This window comes from Equus caballus, chromosome 24 (genome assembly GCF_041296265.1).
Source record: "Equus caballus isolate H_3958 breed thoroughbred chromosome 24, TB-T2T, whole genome shotgun sequence".
NCBI lineage: Eukaryota > Metazoa > Chordata > Mammalia > Perissodactyla > Equidae > Equus > Equus caballus.
The window spans coordinates 28360597-28382000 of record NC_091707.1 but is presented as its reverse complement, the minus strand read 5'-3'; the positions used below and the strand labels follow the sequence as shown (position 1 = coordinate 28382000).

Sequence of the window (21404 nt, the reverse complement as noted above, 5' to 3'; positions counted from 1 at the left end):
CAATGAGGCCACAGGAGCCTAGGCTCTGGTCCCAGCCTTCCCAAGCAGCAGGGCCACCTGCTGGCTCCCCCCAAGCAGCCAGCCTGTCGTCCAGGAGTTCCTGGGGTACCACAGCGCACGCAGGCTGAGGAGCAAGCTATCAGGTGCAGGAGGGGCTTAGACCTGAGCGTGTTCAGTTTCACTTTTACAGAACAGAGGCCCCAACTTCCCCACGAGGCAGGGGAGGGTGGCGCTGAAGGGCTTGGCCCTGGAGTCAGAAAGGAAGGCGCTGGTGCATGTGTACACATGAGAAGTGGTTTTATTCCAGGTGTGTGTTCCATAAAGAAAAGGTCCTCAGGGACAGCTAGTGGCACATGCTTTGGTCAAGAAGAGGAAAAGCAAAACAGAATAGGGCTGAGTCCCACAAAGGACACTGACACGTGCCGAGCCTGGTCTGACCACAGGGAGGGGGGCCTCTCGAAGGCTCTCTGAGAAGTAGTCCTCTTACATTCAGTGAGAGAAGCCCACCCTCCCCATCCCCAAAGGTCCATGCTGCCCACTGGAGTGGACACACACCACGGAGATGGTGGCAGATGAAACATCACAACGGAGGACGGGAGAAGGCTGGCCAAGGGCCCCACGCTGGTGAGCCCAGGGGGTGCACACTGGGGCACAGGAGCACTGCTGAGAGGATACTGCTGAGAGCCAGGAGGTGAGGGGAAGCCACTGAGAGCCCTCCAGGGCGGGCGCTGTGGACCGTGGACACTTGGCTCCTGGCCCCAAGGGCCACATGGAGAGAGCAGGACGATGGCAGTTTAGGCACACCAGGGAGGGAGAGGGGCACGGCAGCTCACGTGGATGGTAGCTCCAGTCCAGAGCTGAGGTTCAGACCCTTTGGGGTGCAGGGACCTCTGTAAGAAGCTGGGGAAATCCATGGACCCTCTCCCCAGGGAAATGCATATGTGCACACACATGTGCTATTTGGAGGACAATTTCAGGAGATTCCTAGGCCCTCTGGAATCTGTGGACTCCCTAGAGGGCCCCAGGTTGGTTTGCTTTGGGAGAGGGACCCCTGAGGGGTCCTGGTACCACCAGTCTTTTGGCCAAGATCACAGTGCCTGAGCCAGTGGGGTGGGGGAAGAGGAACGTGGAGAACAGCAGAAGTGGCTCCAAGACCAGGCCATGGGGTAGGGAAAAGAGGCCCAGGGGCTGTGAGAAGGAACTGGGAGCTCTCTACACAAGCAGGAGCCACCAGCCGGCCTCCTGGCCCACTGCAGCGGCTGAGCCTTGAGGGCCTCCCTCCAGTAGTTGGGGGGCGAGGGTGAGGATGAAGCTCAGCCTGCATGACTTACTCCCTGAAGACTCGGAGAATGTTTACGCCCCAGAAAGAAGGTCCTGTTCTTACTGGCCACCCGACCCCATAATGCTCTACTTGCAGAGGCAAAGGCTTTTGAGAAGGCAGGAGTCAAAAACTATGAATGAGGATGGGGCTGCTCAGTCGTGCCTGGTGGCTGCCTGTCCTTACAGAGTCGTCACAGTGGGCCCAGACAGGGGGACAGGGCACCAGCTGGTCATTAAGGCCCAAGGGAGAGGTCTTGGCCTGACACATGGCCAAACAGAAATGGGATCTGTTCAATAAACTGTGTTCCAAGGCTATCCCTGAAGATCCCCCTGCAACCTCTTACTAAGAATGTGGGGTCCAGAGTGCAGGACGGGGGGCACACACCCTGGGGCTGGTACAGCAAGCGGGGGATGGGGTCCTCAGGAGGAGACCCATGTTCTGGGGCTCGGCTTGCTCTGCCACCCATATCCTTCTGCAAATTACCCATCCTTTGCCCTGGATCCCATCCCTCCCGCACCCAACCCAGCAGCTGCCTGGGACAGGCCACTGAGCTTCTCCTCTCCTTCCTGTTCTCCACCTCCCCTGCCCGCAGGCTGCCCCTCTCTCCTCAGCTTCAGGATCCCCATTCATGCTGCCCACATTCTCCTCTCCTGCCCAATCCCATGGGATGGCCCCAGGACCCCGCCAGGGCCCTGGGTGGGCTTCTGTCCTTGCTCTCTCCAGCCAACAAGAGGAGGGCCCTCAAACCACTGTCCAGGCCCCCTGGAGGGCAAAGGGAGGGGAGAAAGGGCCGGGGACCTTCCCAGTCTCTCCCCAGCAGCAGTCCAGCATCCTGACCTTCTCCTCTCCCCAGGCAAGGCCACAATGGTGGCCAGGGCATCGGGGCATGTCCCCCTGCGCCTCCCCATAAAAGCTTTGGAGAAACGTATGTCGTGGCAGGGGTGTTTGCTGATGGTTCCGGCAGAAATGTAAGATGGAAACGGCCCGCTTTACACCCCCCCACCCTAACCCCCTTCCAGTCCCAAAGTCTCATGCAAAAGGTACAGGAGGCCCCAGGGCTACCGTCATGTGTGCGGCAACAGCTGCCATTGCTGGGCCGGGGCGTCAGCGTGGCACTTGCTGGTCACCAGCTGGGAGGGCTTGGCCTCCAGGCAGAGGCCACTGACCGAATGCTGGATGAAAGAGGCTTTTCTCCTCCATCTCTGGGGGGAGAGGTAGAGGGGGAAGGAGGGGAACAAGAAAACAGTGATCAAAAATAATAATAATATCCGTACCTTCATTTCACATGTGTGTCAATGGCCCTGTGTATACCTGGACACACACCTCTCATTCAAAACAGACTGTGTCCCCTATACACGAGGCTCCCCCACCCCCCACACCAGCTTTAAGCCCCATCCCTTCTGATACTCTCTTGCTTCTGGAGTTTGGCAGGAAGTTACTGTCTCGATCAGAGGCTCGTGGGCTGAATGAATCTAACCCAGAGATGTATTCTGTGTGGCCTGCACAGTTTATTTTAAATTTGGCTTAGTTGTGACATAAAAATCTGCATTTCCAGCTTCTCTTTAGACCTGGGCCCAGTTCCTCCTGTGGCATCAGTTGGTTGAGGCTGAGCCCTGCTCGCCACTGCAGGTGGGGCTCTGGTCTCAGTTCATGAGTCCTATCTGGTCCCTGCTTTTCTCCTCCAGGGCCTCCCCACCCGCCCCCTGCAGGCACTTGAGTCTGCGGCCTGGGCTGGGTGAATCTTTTACTTCTTCAAGCAAGATTTCTTCTTCCTGTCACCTAAGCTTCTGCCCTGGCCTGTAACTGTGCAGCCAGGTGCCTACACTCTCTTCAGTGGGAACTGGCCGCTGTCTCTGCAGCGATGACGAGTGAGGTTGGCGGGATGGTGGGAGCACTTGGGTCCCCTATCAGAGTCATGAAGGGGCTCCTGGGTCCGTGCCCCCACCTCCTGCCTCCCCTTCCCTGGGCTTGGCAAGCGGGAGAAGAGTTGTTCCTATGAATGGAGGCTGGAGTGTTGTTTGGGACACTTAGGAGGAGGGACGAGAGGCTGAGACCCGGGTTTCAAGGCTCAGGGAAGAATAAAAAGCGAGATAGTTCTGTATTTTGGTTTCTCTCCTATTTCCCTCCCCTGCATCCTTCTCCTCTCTTCCCATATCGACTTTGTCCTCCCTAAGAAGTGGGAAGTGCTGGGGAGCACATGGATGGAGCCCATAAGGCTCTGAGCGGGAGGGGCCATGTTCTTGCTGGGGCAGCTGGGAGCAGGGAGATGGGCTGCGCCAGCTGCAGGGCCAGGGCTAGAACCGCAGGGAGCCGTGGGGTGGGCAGAGAAGGGAACCAACTTGGGTTGTGCATCTGGAGTAGAAGGTGGCGGGGGGGTCTGGAGCCCGGGTTGCCCTTAGGATTGCAGGGCTGAGGTGTGGGGCTGAGATCCAGCCTCTCTGGCCCACGTGGCCGCAGGAGAGAGGAGTCCCTGGCCTAAAGGTCAGGAGTCGTGGGTAGGACAGGGCCTTTGGTCCCCCGGAACTCACAGCATCCTATTGCCTTGTGCTCTCCTAGTCTCTGACCTACTGGGAGGAGCTGGCCACACTCTCCCTAGCTGGGCATTGCTGGACCATGTCCTTCTTTTCTCCTTGTGGCCAACATGATCTGCACATTCCCTGGCACAAGGTAGGCACCTGTTGCAGTTTTATGAAGGATGATGCATAGATGAATGAATGAACCGCCCAGTCATTAGGACGTCTCCCCAAATCACAGGATTCTCGCTTCCTACTGGTGCCATCAGGCACAGTCTTGGGGCTGCCCCAACTCTCCTGGCCACTCAGTTCTGGCCTGGCCAGAGTAACAATATCCCCTCATGGCATTCTCCCATTTCCACAGTCTCGGTTCTTGCAGAGTCCTTGCAAGGTCAGCAGAGGCAGAGGCATTTTATAAATGAGGAGACTGAGGCTCAGAGAGGTGAGGGGGGTGACAGAGCTAGGACCTGCTGACTCCATCACCCGCTCTAGTGCATAGGGACCTCATGGATACCCGACACCCAAGTGGCCTCAGAAACGAGGCCAACAAGTGACAAGAAGGGAGGCCCAGATTCTAGAAGGGACTGGCCGTGGGAGAGCTGCTCATCATGTCCTCCTGGAGGAGAGGGACACGGGTGCCCAGGGTGCTGTGGGGCCTGGCAGGACTTGCAGGAGCAGAATGACCGGGGTCAAGGGAGATTCCCATGAGCCCCTCAGGCTGGGTCAGCGCCAAGGGGAAATGGATGCATCAGCCCCAGAGGAGAAGTATTCGAGTGGTGGGTGCCCTGGGAGCTCTGCCTCAGCAAGGAGGTGCTGGGAGTGGGCTCCAGGCCTGACCCTCAGAAAGGTCTGTGCTCTAGGTGAAGGGGAACCTGAGGTTCCCCCTCACTGCAAGGCAGGGGCAGAGGGCAGGCAGCCTGGGGGCTGGCGGGACAAGCTGCATCCCTCCAACCAGAAAGTGCTTTAGAAGCATCCAGCAGGCCCAGCAAGCAGGCTGTGGCCCACAGATCTCTCAGACATGCACACGTGCATACACACACACACACACACACACACACACACACACATGCACAGGCTGCAGAGAGAGGGTCTGGCTTCTTTTCCAGAATGGAAAGCAAACCTCCAATCACCCCTAAAGAAAAAGCTGACCGAGACAAACATAAGCAGGTGGGAGGAAAACCCGGCAGACCAAATCAGAGGGCCAGGCACCCTCCTCGCCCTGTGTACTGCCCCACCGCTGGCCAGGGCCAGGCCCAGGGAGGGCTACTGAGAAGGGGCGGGCAGAGGGAGAGCTGGACCTGACCTCTGGCCTTTGCACCCTGTTCCCTGGGCAGAGGGGCAGCCCTCCCAGCCAGGAAGAGAGCAGCACAGGTGGGAGCCGGGCTGACTCTCTTACTGGCTGCTGTGTGCCCTGAGCAAATGTCTTCATCTCTCTGAGCATCCATTTCTTCCTCAACCAGTGGGTCTGACCGGTCTCCCAAAACTAATGGGGACAGGGTGGATGAGTGTTTGACACATGGAAAAGGCTGTGCTCATGTGAGTCTGGCATGACAGCTTGGAAATCCTTGTATCTGCATCTCAGTTTCCCCAGTCAGGCAGCAGGCAAGAAAGACCTACTGAACATCTGCTATGTGCTGCGTTAAGACCGTGGGCTTAGAGGTCACACAGACCTGGGCTTGAAGCCCAGCCCTACCCCTTCCAGGCTGTGTGACCTGACACACGCTTCTTAAATTCAGCGAGCCTCGGTTTCCTCATCTGTAAAGTGAGTCGCTCGGCTGCTGGGAGGGTTAGATGAGATTCGTAAAACTCTGAGCACAAGCTCTTAGTAAAAGCTCGCACTTATTTTGGCTGTGGTGACTGTCAGAGGCTAGGAAATGTATTGACAAGACAAATAGTCCCTGCCCTCACAGAGCTCTCCGGCTGGCAGGCGGGACATTTAACAAACGCTTACCTGCAGAAGCATTTCTTCATGAGTAAGGTAACAGACTTGACCTAGACACTGACTCAGGCCCCCACAGGTCTTACTCTGGAGGGTTTATTTGGGTCTATTATGTCTCAACCTGGGCTCCCCTGGCAGGGGCTGCCACCCCCGCTGCGTGTCCCCCTGGGGCTGCTGGCCATCCTGTGCCCAGGGGCAAGGGGCTTACCTGCCTGCCTTCTCTCGGGTTGCACACCTGCAGTGTGACCAGGGACCCGGGGGAGACGGAGGTGGAGGTAGCAGTCAGGCACTTCCCCTGCTGCTGGATGAGGTGGTCACTGAACAGCCATGCCTGCAAGACAGGGAGCAGAAAGGCCGAGTCAAAAAGCACAGCGATGGGGGCCGGCCCGGTGGCACAGCGGTTAAGTGTGCATGTTCCACTTTGGCGGCCCGGGCTCCACCAGTTCGGATCTTGGGTGTGGACATGACACTTCTTGGCAAGCCATGCTGTGGTAGGCATCCCACGTATAAAAAAGTAGAGGAAGATGGGCACAGATGTTAGCTCAGGGCCAGTCTTCCTCAGCAAAAAGAGGAGGATTGGCAGCAGATGTGAGCTCAGGGCTAATCTTCCTCAAAAAAAACAACAACACAGCAATGGATGGGTATATGGGAACACAGGTGATAAAGCAAATATACTGTGTATTTTGGTAGAATTTCCTACAAATAATAGTGGTGGGTGTATGAGTATTCACTGCACAATTCTTTCAACTTTTCTATATTTTTGAAAATTTTCATAATAAAATATTAGGATGAGGGAGCTTAGCTGGAGCTGGCCAGAGGGCAATCAAGGATGTACCAAGGGACACTGGGGGAGAGGAGAAAGACAGGACAGGGGCCCAGGGCGGCCAGGGCGCTGGGCCATGCCCGGGTCTGCGTGACCTGCTCTAGTTTTGACATGGCTGCATCGACACTCGTATGTTGCACACGTGTGTAGAGACAGGAGTCCTGGAGGCCCTGCTGCGCATCAAACGAGCTTCCCACAGCTGTGTCCCAGGAGAGAACTGGGTGCTGTTTGGGCAGCATTTCTCCCTCTGCAAGGAGAAAGCGGCTGTACTCAGGGGGCAACTGTGTGACAGGCTGGAAAGGGGATGGGAACGTGGCAGGAGCAGACCCAAGGAACAGAGTGAGAGAGGAAAGCTTGCAGGGTCCCTGGGAAAGGGTGTTTGTGGAGGATGTAGACAGAGAGAGGATGAGGATGAGCAGAGGGAAGCCCCTCGCCCCACTCCCGGTCCTGACTTGGAGGTCCTAAGCAGCTTACCTGGGGCGCTGGGGGGTTCTTGACAGACCCTCTGCAGATCCCCATTCCAAGCAGGAAGTTACCAGCCGTGTCCTGGCCCTGGGACTCTAAGCAGTTCACGCCCTGCTTGATGATGCCGGGAAGCACTTCCTTCACTGGCACGCTGAGAGAAAAGGCAGCTGTCACATGGGGCCTCGGCCCCTGGGCTCACCCAGAGGGCAGCGCCCAGTCAGCTTCCAGGGTGCCAGTCTCTGTGGGAGGGGCCCTGGGGGGCAGGCCCAGCCAGCAGGAGGAGGTAGGCAGGGGACGGTGAGGGGGCAGCATTGCTCTGGGAAGACTGGGCCTCGCCCCACTGGATGCTGAGCAGCTCCGGGAGCCCATGGACTGCCCTGGGGACCCTATGGGGAGAAAGCTCGGGCCAGAAACCTGGGGTTCCTCAGTCCAGGGAGAGGAAAGCCTGGGGAGGGGCGGGGGCCTAAAGGTGGGTTCAGTAAGCAATCTCAAAGTGACAGGAAGGGGTTGCTTTAAAGAGGCAAATTTAAAATACACAAATATGAAAATGTGTTCAATCTCACTAATGATTAAAGAAACACCTATGAGAGAGTTACCAGTGTTTACCATATATGTATATATATGTGTGTGTTTATATATGTTTATTTATGTATAAAATAATACATATTTGTGTGTGTGTGCATATATTATTATTGTTTTTATTATCAATAGTCTTGGCAATAGCTGGGGGATTGGGTCTTCTCAAACCGTGCCTGTGAGAGCATGAATTGGCCCAGATCTCCTGAGGGCCACGTGGTATTATGTATCAAAGGCCTTAAAAATGTGCATGCCTTTGACCTAACCATCCCACTTCTGGGAACTCAATAATTATAGGTGTTTGCAGAGATTTAGTTTACAAGTTATTCATCTCAGGGGCTGGCCTGGTGACGTAGTGGTTAAGTTCACGTGTTCTGCTTTGGTGGCCTGGGGTTCGTAGGTTCAGATCCCAGGTGCAGACCTAGCACCACTTGTCAAGCCACACTGTGGCAGCATCCCACATCAAATAGAGGAAGATTGGCACAGATATTAGCTCGGAGACCATCTTCCTCAAGCAAAAAGGGGAAGATTGGCAACAGATGTTAGCCTGGGGCCAATCTTCCTCACTAAAACAAACAAACAAACAAACAACTATTCAACTCAGAGTGGTTGATTATACTGAAATCATTGGAAATTTCTAGATATCCAACAACAGGGGATGGGCTAAGTAAATTCTGACTCATCTGCAGCATGGAAAACCCTTTAGCCTTTAAAAACAACTCTGTGAAAGAATGTCTGGTAATTTGGGAAAGTGTTCACAACATGCTTAAGTAAAATAGGCGTGTTTCAAAATACCATATTATTAAGACACTTTATATGTACAGGAAAATATGCTTAAACACACACACACAATGACGTAAGACACATGGTCTTACCCTGTGGGTAACACCCAGCTGCCGCAGGCTTGTATCCCTGGGCTTAGAAGGTTGTACACAGTCTGGGATTGTGGACCCACAGAGGGTGATGGGGAACCCTGAGGGCTTAGAGTCTGACCACTTGCCGAATCTGACCTGCCTCCTGTTACCTGTGTCGGGAAGAGAACTTGGCAGGGCTGGGGGCAGCAGGGCAGTCCTGGCGTTCCTTGATGGGACATCCTGCAGGATCTTGACCAAACCAGGTCTTCCTTCCTCGAGGCTGGTTGGAATCCCCCGGGACCCTAGGACCGGCCGCTCCCACAGAGCCTCGGGGACACGCCTTCGCTTTCTCCCCCACCGCCTGGCAGCAGAGCAGCCCCCCAGAGCCCCCTTGAGAGGTCATGTGGTTCCAGAGCAGAGGTCGCAGACTGTCGGCCCCCGCGCTGAGTCTGGCCCCTGCATGTTATGTCTGACCTGCCCCGTGTGGTTGTTGGTGCTTTTAATCAGTCGGCAGTATTTAGAAATTTCAAGTTTACACAGAAAAATCTGAATCCAGCTTCTCTTGAAAAAATAGGAAGATCAGGTCACACTGAGCTTGCCTGCCAGCACGGCACTGATACACTGTCGTGAGCAGCAGCTGCCCCCGGATGGGGCTTTGCGTCCCAGTTTGCCACAGTCCCCTCCACTCCCTATATTTGCTCATCCCCCCACCTTGGCTTGTTTACATCACCTGTCTGAGCCCTGTTGGATCTGAGTTTGCAATTCCAGCTGGGTGCAAGGGTGTCAGGAGGCAACAGCTCCACCCGCTTTGCTCCACCCAGGGGCCTGCTGAGAGCTGTGCTCTGGGGAGTGCAGTCCAAGGGTTGTTCCAGACCCTTCTATTCTCTTCCTACCCGCTGTTGCTCAGGGAGATGTGCAAGGTGATCAGCTTTCAGAGGTGAGCTGGGCACTGTCCACGTGTGGCAATGGCCGTTGGCGCTGAAGGCCCGCCCATGATGCCTAGGGGCGAAGCCCGGGGCTCGGGCAGCAATCCCAAGACCAGATGCAGTTCCTGAGGTGTGTGTGTGGCAGCAGCCCTGGAGCGGCTGGGATGGCCGTCATCACCACCCTTTCTCAGCTCCCCGCAGAGCCAGGCTAAGCTGTCCTGCTTGTCCTCAGCTCTCTTAAGTCTGCATCTGCGTCTTTCTCTGCGGATCTCCTCCAAGCTGGGCCACCACTCACCCTTAAGATACCTTCATAGAAATAGCAATAGGTACTTCTTCCTCAAGATAATTTACTTCCATCTGTTAGAAAATTGTCATCATATACTGGTTTTGTTAGAGGACTACTTTTACTGCCATCTGCCAGGAATGGTTGTAATAAATGTGTAATATCTACTATGTGACTAGCACCTTGCAAATGTGGTGGGCTTGTGCAATGCACAGCCTCCACAACTGTTCCTGACCATCATAATAAAAGCAATAAATTAGCTTTTATTTATTTATGAGGCCAGCTGCAGAACCCTGACCTGGATAAGGGGCAGAGCTGTGGCAGGATTGCAGACAGGCTTAGGAAAGCAAAGGCCTCTCCCCTCGGCCTCCTCAGTCTCTCCATTGACCATCTGCAAGTGTGGGCCAGCTATTAGGACCCCCTGTCTCGAGGAAAGTTGGTATCATTTGGGCTATAGATCTCCTTTCTAACCAACAACCTATCCACCCCTGGCCCTTCACCCTGAGGACTGAGGCGGAACATGCACGGGTGCCCTGGGGATGAGTAATCTGGATAGGCAGGTGGCATGCAGTTTCTATCTTAAAAGGCCTTCTTTCTAACTTCCACACAGTGACGGAAGATGCAGATGATGACTTATGCTCCTCATTCAGCATAGCTGGTTTCATCTAGTCTCCTGTCTTGTGGTCGATCCGGGTTTCTGACAGTTATCAAACACTCCTTCCTCTTGTCCTCGGGGGGTGACATGGGACACTGTGCGTGGGGACTGAGGAGGGGAGAGGAAGCCACCTTCCCCGTCCTCCCCAGCACCTCCCACGGCTTCCCAGCTCCCGCCCGAGGCCTAGAGTCCCTGGCTCCATCAGAATGTTGTATGAACTCTGACAGAGTGTAAAGAAATGACTGCTTTCCCCAGAACTGTCACGTCTGGATGAAACTGTCCCCTTCAAAGTGGCCACTTGAGGAAACTGTCCATTTATCACACTTTTATACACTAACGCTCTTCTCTTCATGGCTCTCGTCTGGGGAGCTGGTTATCCAGACGGCCACCTTTCTTCAAGGATGCTGCCGTTGTTCAAACTGTTTAGGAATTCCTTGAAAATTGCTCCCAGAGTCAGTTTATTCTTGTCACTTGTGTCAGCCTTGTCACGCTGCATTTGGGACCCAGGATTGTGCTCTCTGGGTTAATCATCTAACTTCTTGGCTACAACCTAACTTTGGCTGTTTTCCAAAAATCAAATCTGCCCTCAGAGGCCCAAGATTTGCCTCCTTCGAGGACATGAAGGCTCTGAGGGGCGCCGTGTTCTGGAAGCCACGGGGGCATCCTTGGGAGAAAGCTGGCAACAGTGGGTCACCCGTTCACCGGGGGGACAGCTAGAGAAGGGAGGGTGCCAATTTACACGTTACTCCCGAGGCTTGTTGACTGTGCAGTTCACTCAGTCAAAAACACGCCCGGAGCACCCGTTTGGGACAGGCGCCTTCTAGGGGCTAGAGGTGCAGCAGCGACCAACCAGACACACGCCTCTCCCCTCGCAGAGCTACTGTCCTGGCGGGGAGACTACAACAAAATTAACTGGCCACAAATATGCTAGATGATGAGGAGGCCACAGAGGGACGTGGAATGGGGTGTCTGCAAATGCCCCAGAAGGGGACACGAGCCAGACCTGAAGGAGGTGAGGAAACAAGCTGTGGATGTAGCCAAGACTCTGGGAAGGATTTTGAAGTAAGAATCCTCTGTGCACCATGCCAGCCGTTGTGGCTGTGACTCCAGGCCCGGAGCGCAATACACTCACATGTCACTGCCTCTCTAGTACATACACCAAGGGCAGGTGTGTCCTCATTTGCCAGAGCCAGCATCTCTCCACGTTTTTTCACAGCCTCATGATTATATTATTGGACGCATAACATGTGCTCAGATCGATGTATCGTGATTCTCGGCACCAGTCCCTGCTGTTAGTCGTTTCTCGATTTTTCACAGCAGAGAGAAGCCTACGGTGAACATCCACTTGTCAACAGTTTTCTGCTTTGGTTGCTTTCTTTTCCTTGGGACAAACTCCAGAGGGGAGAGAGCAGAGTCAAAGGGGATGACTATCTCTGTGGCCTCTGCCACATAAGGCAGTGTCGTTTCTCTAAGGGAGCAACGCCCATTTCTAGCTCGAAGACCCAGTTCGTTAAAAATTTGGTTCCTCCCACACCTCACTATTAACTCCTGGTAATGTCCTCTCGGTTCCCCCAGAGCCTTCACATGGAGATCCACACTGACAGCTAGATAGAGCCAGACTGGCTGGGCTGGGGAGGTCTCAGGGCGGGGGTCCCCCAGGTTGGCGGCCCCCACTGGCCAGCACACAGGTGAGGGCGGCACTCACGTGAGCTCTGGGTAGACGTTATCCAGGTACCAGCGAAAGGACTTGCAGCTCATCTTCTTCCTCTGCTCGATCCGCGTGGCTACACTGAAGGGGGAGGCAAGGCTCAGGTGTCGGAGGAAGCCCCAGGGAGGAGAGCAGAGGCCCCTCCCAGGGCTCCAGGAGGCCAGCCCCTCTTTCTGCCTATCCCTGGCGGGCCAGGACCAGGAGCCTTGGCCCCCCTGTCTTAAGTCATTCTCTGACCTGCAAGTTCAGCCCGGGTCTCCAGGCCGGGTCTCCTCCTCATTCTCTCCTCAAATTCCTGCTCACCTGTCAGGTCCCCCCAGCCCACAGGGGGCCACACTTTCCTCTGGCTCCTCCCTCCCTGAGACCTCGGTTAGTATAGCACGAACTGGTTCCTATTTTCCTGGAGAGCAGAGCCTTCGTGAACTAGAAGTTTTCCTTCCCTGCCGTCCAGTTTAGCAGGAAGGATTTAACAAGAAAAGTACGCTTTAAACAGCTTTCAGGAATTCTGGCAAAGAAGAACCATCTGATGCATCTGCTGGCCACCCCAGTCAGATCTCCCCACCTTCCTCAGCTGCACTGACCCGAAGGACCACTGACAGATGACCTTCACCGCCTGCATGGGCTTCCGTTTCTTCTCCAGTAAACTAGGGACATGACCACCTACCTGAGGAGGTTTTTGTGAGAATGAAATGAATTAAGGGGCATAAGTGCCTAGCAGAAAGTACTCCCTCAGGAAATGTGAGTTCCCCACTAAAAGAAATAGTGACATACTTTTTTTTTAAAGGATAGATATAAGTAAATATAGAAGGATTCACTGATGATCACTAACAATGTTTTCAAACTTTTCTGACCACAACCCTAAGAAATAAATACGTCTTACATTGTGATCAAGGACACCCGTGTGTATACATAGCTACACACACGTACACATATGACCGAAATGAGAGTTTCACAAAACAGTACTTATCCTTAATTGCAATCAACTATTGTTTTCTATTCTGTTCTGTACTAATCTCGAGTGTTCTAGTTCTCTCCAGCATTTTTGTAAAATGCTGGTCACGACACACTAAATTGATTTCACAACCAATCTGCATTTTGAAAATGCTTACCTAGACTGCAGTCAGACCAGCCCAGGAGGGGAAAACAGGCTAACAGAGCACAGTGAGATGTTGATCAGCATGGGGCACACAAAGCCCTAAGTGTTTCCTGCAGACAGCCCGCGCTCAGCACTCCCACAGATGTCCCTTTTCCTGCAGGCAGCTTGTGGACCCTTTTTCATAAGTTTACCCCCTCGGCTATTTCTCCCCATGAGGCTGCACATCCTTCAAGGCCCAGGGTCTTGTCTCCGCATTGCACACCCCACCAGGCAGGCCGGAAGAGCCGGGGGCGGCAGGAGGCGCAGTTACTAAGGAGACTGGGAGCGCTTCCCTGGCGCACACATCAAGATGATGTTTGCTAAGGTTGTGCTAACACGGGGGAGGGAGGAACCAGGGCTGATGGTGGGGCCCACCTGCCGAAGGCCTTCCCGATGGCCGAGGGCCGGGCCTCGTAGTAATATTGCTTGTATTCATCCATCCACACCTCTGCAGTGCGCTTGGTATTCCTGAAAGGAGAGGACGGAGCAAAATAAGGTCACCAGGGTGGTGACAGAGTTAGGACCAGGGTCAGACCAGCTCTGGGCAGTACAGGGCGATGAGAATCCCGGGAGTGTATGCAAAGCAATACTGATTGGGGTGGGATAAACAAGGACAGTCTTTTTGGAGGGCAATCTGTCAATATCCATCAACTCTGTAGGTATGTATACTCTCTGACACTCTACTTCAAGGAATCTATTTTACCAAAATACCAGCATGTGGGCAAAAAGGACGTGTACAAGAATATTTATTTAATAAAACATTGGCGATGACCTAAATGCCCATCAAGAGGAGAATAATGAACTCCTTCCACACAAGGGAGTACTAGGCAGCCTTGAAAAAGAACACCATGGTTACTGACATGGAAGGATGTCTATAATTTGGTGTTGAGTGGCAGAAAATCACGCAGCATGACCCCATTTATATAAAATCACAAACTCAAACACATGGTGTGTGTATGTCTTTGTACATAAACTGTATACAAGAAAATGAATTAAAAGGCCTGACATGAGGGATCAGAAATCTATTAACAGTAGTTACTTTTCGAGAAACAAGTGGGATAGGAGTAAGACTGGGTAAAAGGGACTTTCACTTTTTTCTCTATATATGATATAAAGAGTAAAAAATATAATATACGTACAGATATGTATATATTATATATATTGATACAGCTTGAAGTTTTACAGTGAACATGTATTATTTTTATAATTATAAAGACAATAAAAATGGGGTGGGGGAAGCAAAACAAAACGACAGGCCGTTCAGGGAGCTAGACTGAGGGTGCTGCTGCACAAGGGAGCAAGGGCCTGGTGAGAAGCTCGTCCTTGTTGGGGGCGCTCACGACACTCCTCCGCCCCCCACCCCCCGATGCCTCTGTCAGGAGAATGGGTCACAGGGTTGGTGGGGTCTTCTAGGACCTGGCCCACGGCCCCTCGAGACCGAGCATGCCCGCCCAGTGGCTTGGGACATGGATATGCAGACACAGACCAAGTCAGGGTTGGGACCTGGCATCCAGGACCAGTCCTTGGGGCCGTGAGGGAAGGACAGCCCCTAGCGGGTCATTTGGCCAGTTTTCCAAGACCCTCATGGACAAAGAGAGTCAAGACAAGAGAGGCCTGGTGGCAACACTCCCAACTTCATCCTTCCATCCCTGACAGTACCTGGAATCCCAGAATGGGGTGGGGGGAAATGGAGAACAGGCCCAGAGAGGTCATATGAGCTGATGGGCCTGGGTCTGGAACCGGGGTGTCCTAGCTCCTAGCCCGGTGCTCTCTGCACTGTGACCTACCTGATGTAGGTGAGAGCATTGCCCTCAGGGAAGTTGTAGGGGTGCCGCTTCCTGAAGACGTGGCCCACCCGGCTGCAGGGCACGATCTCCAAGCTCCCACCGCACATCCACACCCTGAAGGAGAGCTCTGCAGGAGATGGCAGCGTCAGGAGGGGACGAGCCCCTAGGCAAGTGCCCACTGAGCGAAGCTGGGGAGGAGCTGGCTTCCCCTGCCTTTGGTGTCTCCTTGGAGGCGCATGCTGGGGTTGGAGATCCTGGGCCTGTTCACACAGGGTGCACCCGCTCCTTGCCCATGTTCCTAACTGCTCACTCCATGCATGTGCACACACACACCCTCCACACACACCACACACACCCCACACACACACTCCTCACATCTGAGCCCTGGGAGAGCAGTGAGGAAAGTTTTGAAGGAACCCCAAGATCACAAGAAGGAAAACGGAATCAAATGGCGGCAGCATTTCCAGCCTCTGTCCAGAAAGCCCTAACCAGACATAAGCTCAGGAAGAAACATCTGCTCGTCAGTCAGCTCCAGGCATCCGAGAGGCTGGAAAACCACCCACCCACCAAGCCACAGGCCGCTCCAGCTGGCATCTTTCTAGCTGGTCCCAGACCCCCCTTTTGGCCCAGGTGGTCTCCATTTACAGGCTACCACTGGCCTTCCTGAGACATGCTTCCTTCGGATGGCGGTGGTGATGCTGAATGAGCATTTGCAAGTGACCGTGGTCCCTAGTAGTGTTGCGAGATGCAAGAAGTGGCCGTTCTGCTTCCGGGGGGCCCTCACAGGTCGCCCACTCTGGTCTCCACTCACCATCATCACTTCTGGCAAGGACCCACCTCCAGCTGGCTGACCCTCAATCTCTTCTGGTTTCCTACTTTCTCCCAAATTAACCCTACAGTTGGACACCATGTGATATTAAAACATCTCCTTCCAGCGCCAGAAAATCCATAACCCTTGTTTTTTTGTTTTCAATCAAAAAACAAAAGACCGTTTTCTCATGAGTTCTGCCTCGGTCCTTCTTCCCACTCCCCAGCTGGCCATAAGGACACTCGTGGTCCCTGGCCAGGCCTGGGGGCACAGCTGCTCGGGGCCCTCCCAGGGACTAGCAAAGCAGGGAGTGGAGGCAGCAGGACTCATGCCCACCTTCTGGCCAGGCTGTGTGCACCAGGTGACTTCCAGATGTGGGCTGGGGCCAGGACTGGACATTGGGCATCTGGACCCACACCCAGCGTGGCTCTGTTCCTGGCTTCCCCAGGTCTGCCTGCAAATGGCCAGGCCTTGGCCCCTTCTCCGGGTCAGAGCTCTGCAGCTGGGCCAGAAGGTCTGCATTTTGGTTCCATTTCTGCCCGACTAACTTTGTCATGCTAGTAAGTCACTTCATCCCACTCCGCCCAAACTGTCATGCTATTATTAATCATTGCCGCTATTATCACCAACGGCAATAACAGTAGCAGGAACCATCATCCACTTACTGAGCACTTGCTATGGGCCATGCCCTTTGCAGCTGATGCCTAATCCTCACGGCGACCACATGAAGTTGGGATCGTTACCCCGACGTCTGTAGTAAGGACTGTGAAGCTCAAAGACGTTAACTAACCTCCCCAAGGCCACCCAAACCCTCAGCTGCAGAACTGCAACGTAAAGGTCACGCCATGTCCAGCAAGCCACACTGTTTTCTTTAGTTCATTCAGCAAATTTTTATTGAGCACCTATTTGTTATGTGTCACACACTGTCCTAGAACCCCTTCCACTCTAGAGGGAGGAGACAGAAACTCAGTAAAATAAACAAAATACAAGTGGATAAGAAAATGAGTGGAATATGTCGTCTATCAGATGGCAGTAAGTCCAGTGGAGAGAAAGGAAGCAGGGAACTGAGTGATGAGGGCAAGGGGAGTTGGGGAGGGTAGAATTTTAATTAGGCTGATTAGGGAAGTCCTCACTCAAAAGGGACATTTGAGCTAAGACCTGAGGGAGGCGAGGAAGCAAGTCGTGTGGCTGTTGAGGAGGAGCGTTCCGGCAGAGGGATCAGCAGGGGGAAAGACTAGAAATAGGAGTGAGGCCGACAAGGTCAAGGTGCAGCAAGGAGGCAGAGTGAGGGAGGCGGAGGGAGGCCGGAGCCGAGGGCAGAGCTGGTGGCATGTGCTCGTGGGGGAAGGGCAGGTGGTGGAAGGACTTTGGGTTTTGCTGAGTGACTGACAGCCCCTGTGGGGTCTTGAGCAGAGGAGTGACAGCATCTGACTGCCTAACATGAAGCCCAAGGCTTTCACGTTTGCAACCCCACTCAAGGTGGGCTCTGGGCTCCCGAGTGTGGTTCTCTGGCGGGGACACAGGCAAGAGTTCAGCATGGGCATCTCTCTTCCTTCAACAAAGGGATGAAATGGAAGGCCCACATCCACCAGCTGCAGGAGTCTCCGGGCTCAAAGCTGAACGTGAGCACCGTGGCTAGCCTAGAAATTTCTTTGAATTTCTTCCAAGAAACAAAACCCTCCCCAGAACCTCTCTCCAGTTTGCCTTTCAAGTTGCCCAACCCCTGGGCCCTTGCCTCAGGCAAAGTTTGAAGTTAGCTATTTGATCATTCACTTGTTTCTCTGTCAGTCCCCAGCCTAAAACAAAAGAAAAAAGAAACGCCTCTGGATGCAGGAGAGACCGTGGGTTTCCCAGTCCGGAGTCTACAGGGAACCGGCTTTGCCCAAGCCCCCTTCAGGCCAAGAGCAAGCACACAGGAGGTCCCATAGGCCCAGAACGCCTGAAAGAAGGTCGGAATGGAGAGAGCACTCCCCGCCACCCCCCACCCTCCCCCCGCTCTGTTCCCAGAATTCACTCCTCCGAATGCCTGCTGGAACCGGTTTCCAAGAGTGAGTTACAAAGGGGAGGAAATCTCATGCCTGTTCCACACCGGTTGGCTTTGAGTTGGAATCAGGCCTATTTTAAGCCCCACAGCTCATCTGTGTCCTGATGGGGAGAGAAAGCCCAGCTCCTCACACCTCGGACCCACAGAAGCTGACTGGTCGCCCCTCACAACACGTCAGTGGCTCTGGGAAAGGCACCACACACTCCCGTCAGCATGGAGTCTCCTGCCGAAATCTGGAAGGCAGCGTCCACCTCAGTTTCCCTACCCGTCAAATGGGTGAGATACCACCGGCCCTATTTAGTTCACGGGGAACCTGGTCAGGATGAAAAAAGAAACAGTGGGAAGGGGCTCTGCAAAGGACTGGGCCCACCGCAAAGGGCAGGAACAGGCCTCAGAGCAGCTGCCGGCGCTCCTAGAGACCCCCCGGCTGCTCGCCGCCCTTCCCCACCCCGCCCGTCCTGCTCCTTGTCCGGGAGGCTGCCTGCATGGCTGGGCCTCCCACTCCCTTCCTGCGGGCTGACAGGTCCGGCAGCACAGGCAGCAGCAGGAGATAGAGCGGGAGAGTGAGGGTGGGTGTTTAACACCCTCCACCTGGGTGCTGAGGGCTGGCTGCAGGTGCCCCAAGACCACAGCTCCTGTCCGGGGACGCTCCCTACCAGTGGGTGCGCCTCCCAGCAGTCACCAGCCCAGGACTAAACCATCCCTTGTGGCTCCTGATGTCCTGCCCGCACCATGTGAATAGGCCCCCTTGTTAGAGGCCACACCATGTTAAAACAAACCTCCTTAAATTACCCGTGTTGGGTGCTTCATCTGTATCCGGCCTTTATCTGGCCTGAACCGTGCCAGCGACCCTGGGGCCTCACTGGCCTCCTCCCTTTCCTTCCTCCGGCCTCACAGTCACAACAAAGGCCACCAGCTCTGCGCCTTGCGTTCTAACCATCATCTCACTCAGTACTCGTAACAGCCTCTTGGGGAAACTGAGGCTTAGGGCGGCTTTTACCTGCCCAGGGCCAAATAGCTTGTAGGTGGAAGGGCCAGGATTTGCCCCCAGGCCCTCTGACCCATGGCTTACATTTAACCACGACCCTCTCCCACACCAACCCCCCAGCCTTTCTGGTAGGGAAGCAGCCACATGTTTAAGCCGAGGTCCATGATACAGTCTATGTTCTTCCACATACACGTCTAGCTGTGGGGCCACAGGCTCCACCTGGCCACCTAAATCTCTTTGTTTACTAGCTGTGTGGCTCTAGACAAACTACTTAACCTCTCTGTGCCTCAATTTCTTTATCAGCAAAATATAGAGATATATAGTACTTTCCTCAGCGAGTCTTTGTGAGGATAAAATGAGTTAATATGTATGAAGTCCTTAGAACAGGGCCTTACACAGAGAAAGGGCTCAATCAGGGTTATGAATTATTATTACTACTGTTGTTGCTGTTATTATTATTTCCCAACTTACCAAAATTCTCTCCCCCCCAGATGTCCATCTGGGCATCATACTTTCCCAAGTGGTTAAACCAGGACTTGTCAATCACGAAGATTCCTCCGGCTATGACAGGCGTCCTGGGAGCAAGGAGAAGAAAGAGCAATACATGTGCTTAAAGGCTGGGAGCGGCTCCAGACGGCCCCAGTGCCTCCTTCCAGAATCCTCTGCTCAGAGTCACTGGGGCAGGCCGTCTGGCCAGCTCCCTGCCTCTGTCCTCTCTGCCCTGGGGCCCAGAACAGAGTCAGTACGTAGATGGTGCACCCTCAGGAGCCCTGGCGACTGAAACAGCCCCCCAGCAGCCTCCCAGGCCCCGGACCCAGGGAAGGAAGGGGTCTCCCCAGAGCCCACAGCGGCCCTGACCTTATGGGCTTGGTGGGGTCTGTCCGGGCAATCTTCTGCTCAAGAGGGATCTGCTCCCACTTGAAATGCAGGCTCCAGTCGAATCCTAAGGGACAGAGCAGGGTGAGGACGGGACTCAGGGCAGAGCCCACAGGGAACTGCTGCCCCCTCATTCTGACACCCCTCAGAGTCTCCCCTGGTCAGAGGCCAGCTCGAACACGGCCCTGGGCAAGTCACGCGGTCATGCCTTCATTCAGAGAGAGGTGGGTCCCTGCCCTCATTGTTTCAATCTACTGGGTAAGACAGCGACTACAAAGATAAATCAATAAACAGAGCATATGTCTGTTGGGGTGAAAAGTGCTTAAAGAAAAGAAAAGAAATGAAGAGTGCTCTTGCTACTCTAGTAAGGGTAGTCAGGGAAGGCTCTCCGATGGGGTGACATTTGAGTAGAGACCTGAATGAAGGACTGATCCATGCAGATATCTGAGAAAAAGGAATTTGGGGTGTGTGGGGGGTCACAGCAAGTGCAAAGGCCCTGAGGTGATTTCCCAAAGGGGAAATGCCTGGTTCCCTTCGGAATCCCACTCAACCCCAAGAGCTAACTAATGGCTGTGTCCATTTATTGGAAGTCTGAGCCCTGAATAGGAAATCCACCCTGCCTGCCAGCTCCCAGCAACAGATTCTCTGGAGCAGCCTGTCCCAACGGGACTGTCTGCAGTGATAGAAATGCTCTGTATCTGCATTGTCCAAGATGGTAGGTGCTAGCCACGTGTGGCTACTGTGCTCTTGAAATGTGGCTAGTGCAAGTAACTGCATTTTCAATTTTATTTAATTTTAATTCATTTAAATTTAAATAGCCAAATGTGGCTATTGTCTACTTTATTGGACAGCACGGTTCTAAAGTCTAGACCAGAGGTGACCAAAAGAAATGGAATGCAAGCTACATCAAAAAGTAAGAAGAACATATGAATTTAATTTGAATACTATATTTTAACACAATATACCAAAATATTGTCATTTTGATATGTAATCAATATAAAAAATTACTAATGAGATATGTTCCATTCTTTCCTACTAAGTCTTGGAGAGCTGTTGTGTATTTTATACCTACAGCACATCTCAATTCAGACTGCTCATGTTTCATGAGCTCAATAGCCACGTGTGAGAGAGCCTGGGTCTAGACCATCCAGGTGTACCTGCGAGGAATTCATGCAAGGTTGGGGGCCCCTCCCCACCCCCAAGACGGCTGTCACGTCCTGTCCTCCTCCCAGGACTTGTGGCCAGGTCCCTGGGCTGGCAGCATTAGGGAAGACGTGTGTCAAGGTTTGAGGGGAGGGAAAGACGAGAGACTAGTTTGGTTCTGCCACTGATTGTGCCAGGAGCCTGCAACTGCCAGCGCTGGCCCTTTGTCCCCAACCTCAGGGCTCTACACAATCCCTTTTCATTTCCTGGAGGTGAAGAGACATGAGACGCTCTGGCAAGGCCGGGAAGAAGAGCACTAGGCCGGGGCTTTTGCCTGCCCTCCCCTGCCTCCTTTCAGGTCTAGAGCCCCTCCCCTGGGAGCCGGACCCACCTCCGCGAAGATCCGCGGACGCGGCAAGATAGGCAAAATTGTCCAGACTGATGACATCGATGATGGGGCTCACCACGCGGGTGTGGTCCTAGGAGAGGAAACACGAGAATGGGGCGAGGCCAGGGACTCTGCGAGAAAAGGCCCAGCTGCCAGCTCTGGGAAGCAGTTC

General features: G+C 53.9%; 1 protein-coding gene across 2 annotated transcripts in view; it reads right to left on the bottom strand.

Moving 5' to 3' along the window:
* Nucleotides 1-280: 280 nt before the first annotated feature.
* GALNT16 (polypeptide N-acetylgalactosaminyltransferase 16) overlaps nt 281-21404 on the bottom strand; it is an 86918-nt gene continuing 65794 nt past the window's right edge. For both annotated transcript variants that reach the window (XM_023627988.2, XM_070249678.1), the window contains 9 exons: nt 21236-21323; nt 19684-19768; nt 19297-19400; nt 14986-15112; nt 13574-13666; nt 12061-12144; nt 7071-7212; nt 5982-6104; nt 281-2523 (listed from right to left, as the gene is read on the bottom strand). In XM_023627988.2, coding sequence (XP_023483756.1) covers nt 2386-2523; nt 5982-6104; nt 7071-7212; nt 12061-12144; nt 13574-13666; nt 14986-15112; nt 19297-19400; nt 19684-19768; nt 21236-21323 — 984 coding nt within the window. In that variant the 3' untranslated portion in view covers nt 281-2385. The remainder of the gene's footprint in view (nt 2524-5981; nt 6105-7070; nt 7213-12060; nt 12145-13573; nt 13667-14985; nt 15113-19296; nt 19401-19683; nt 19769-21235; nt 21324-21404) is intronic.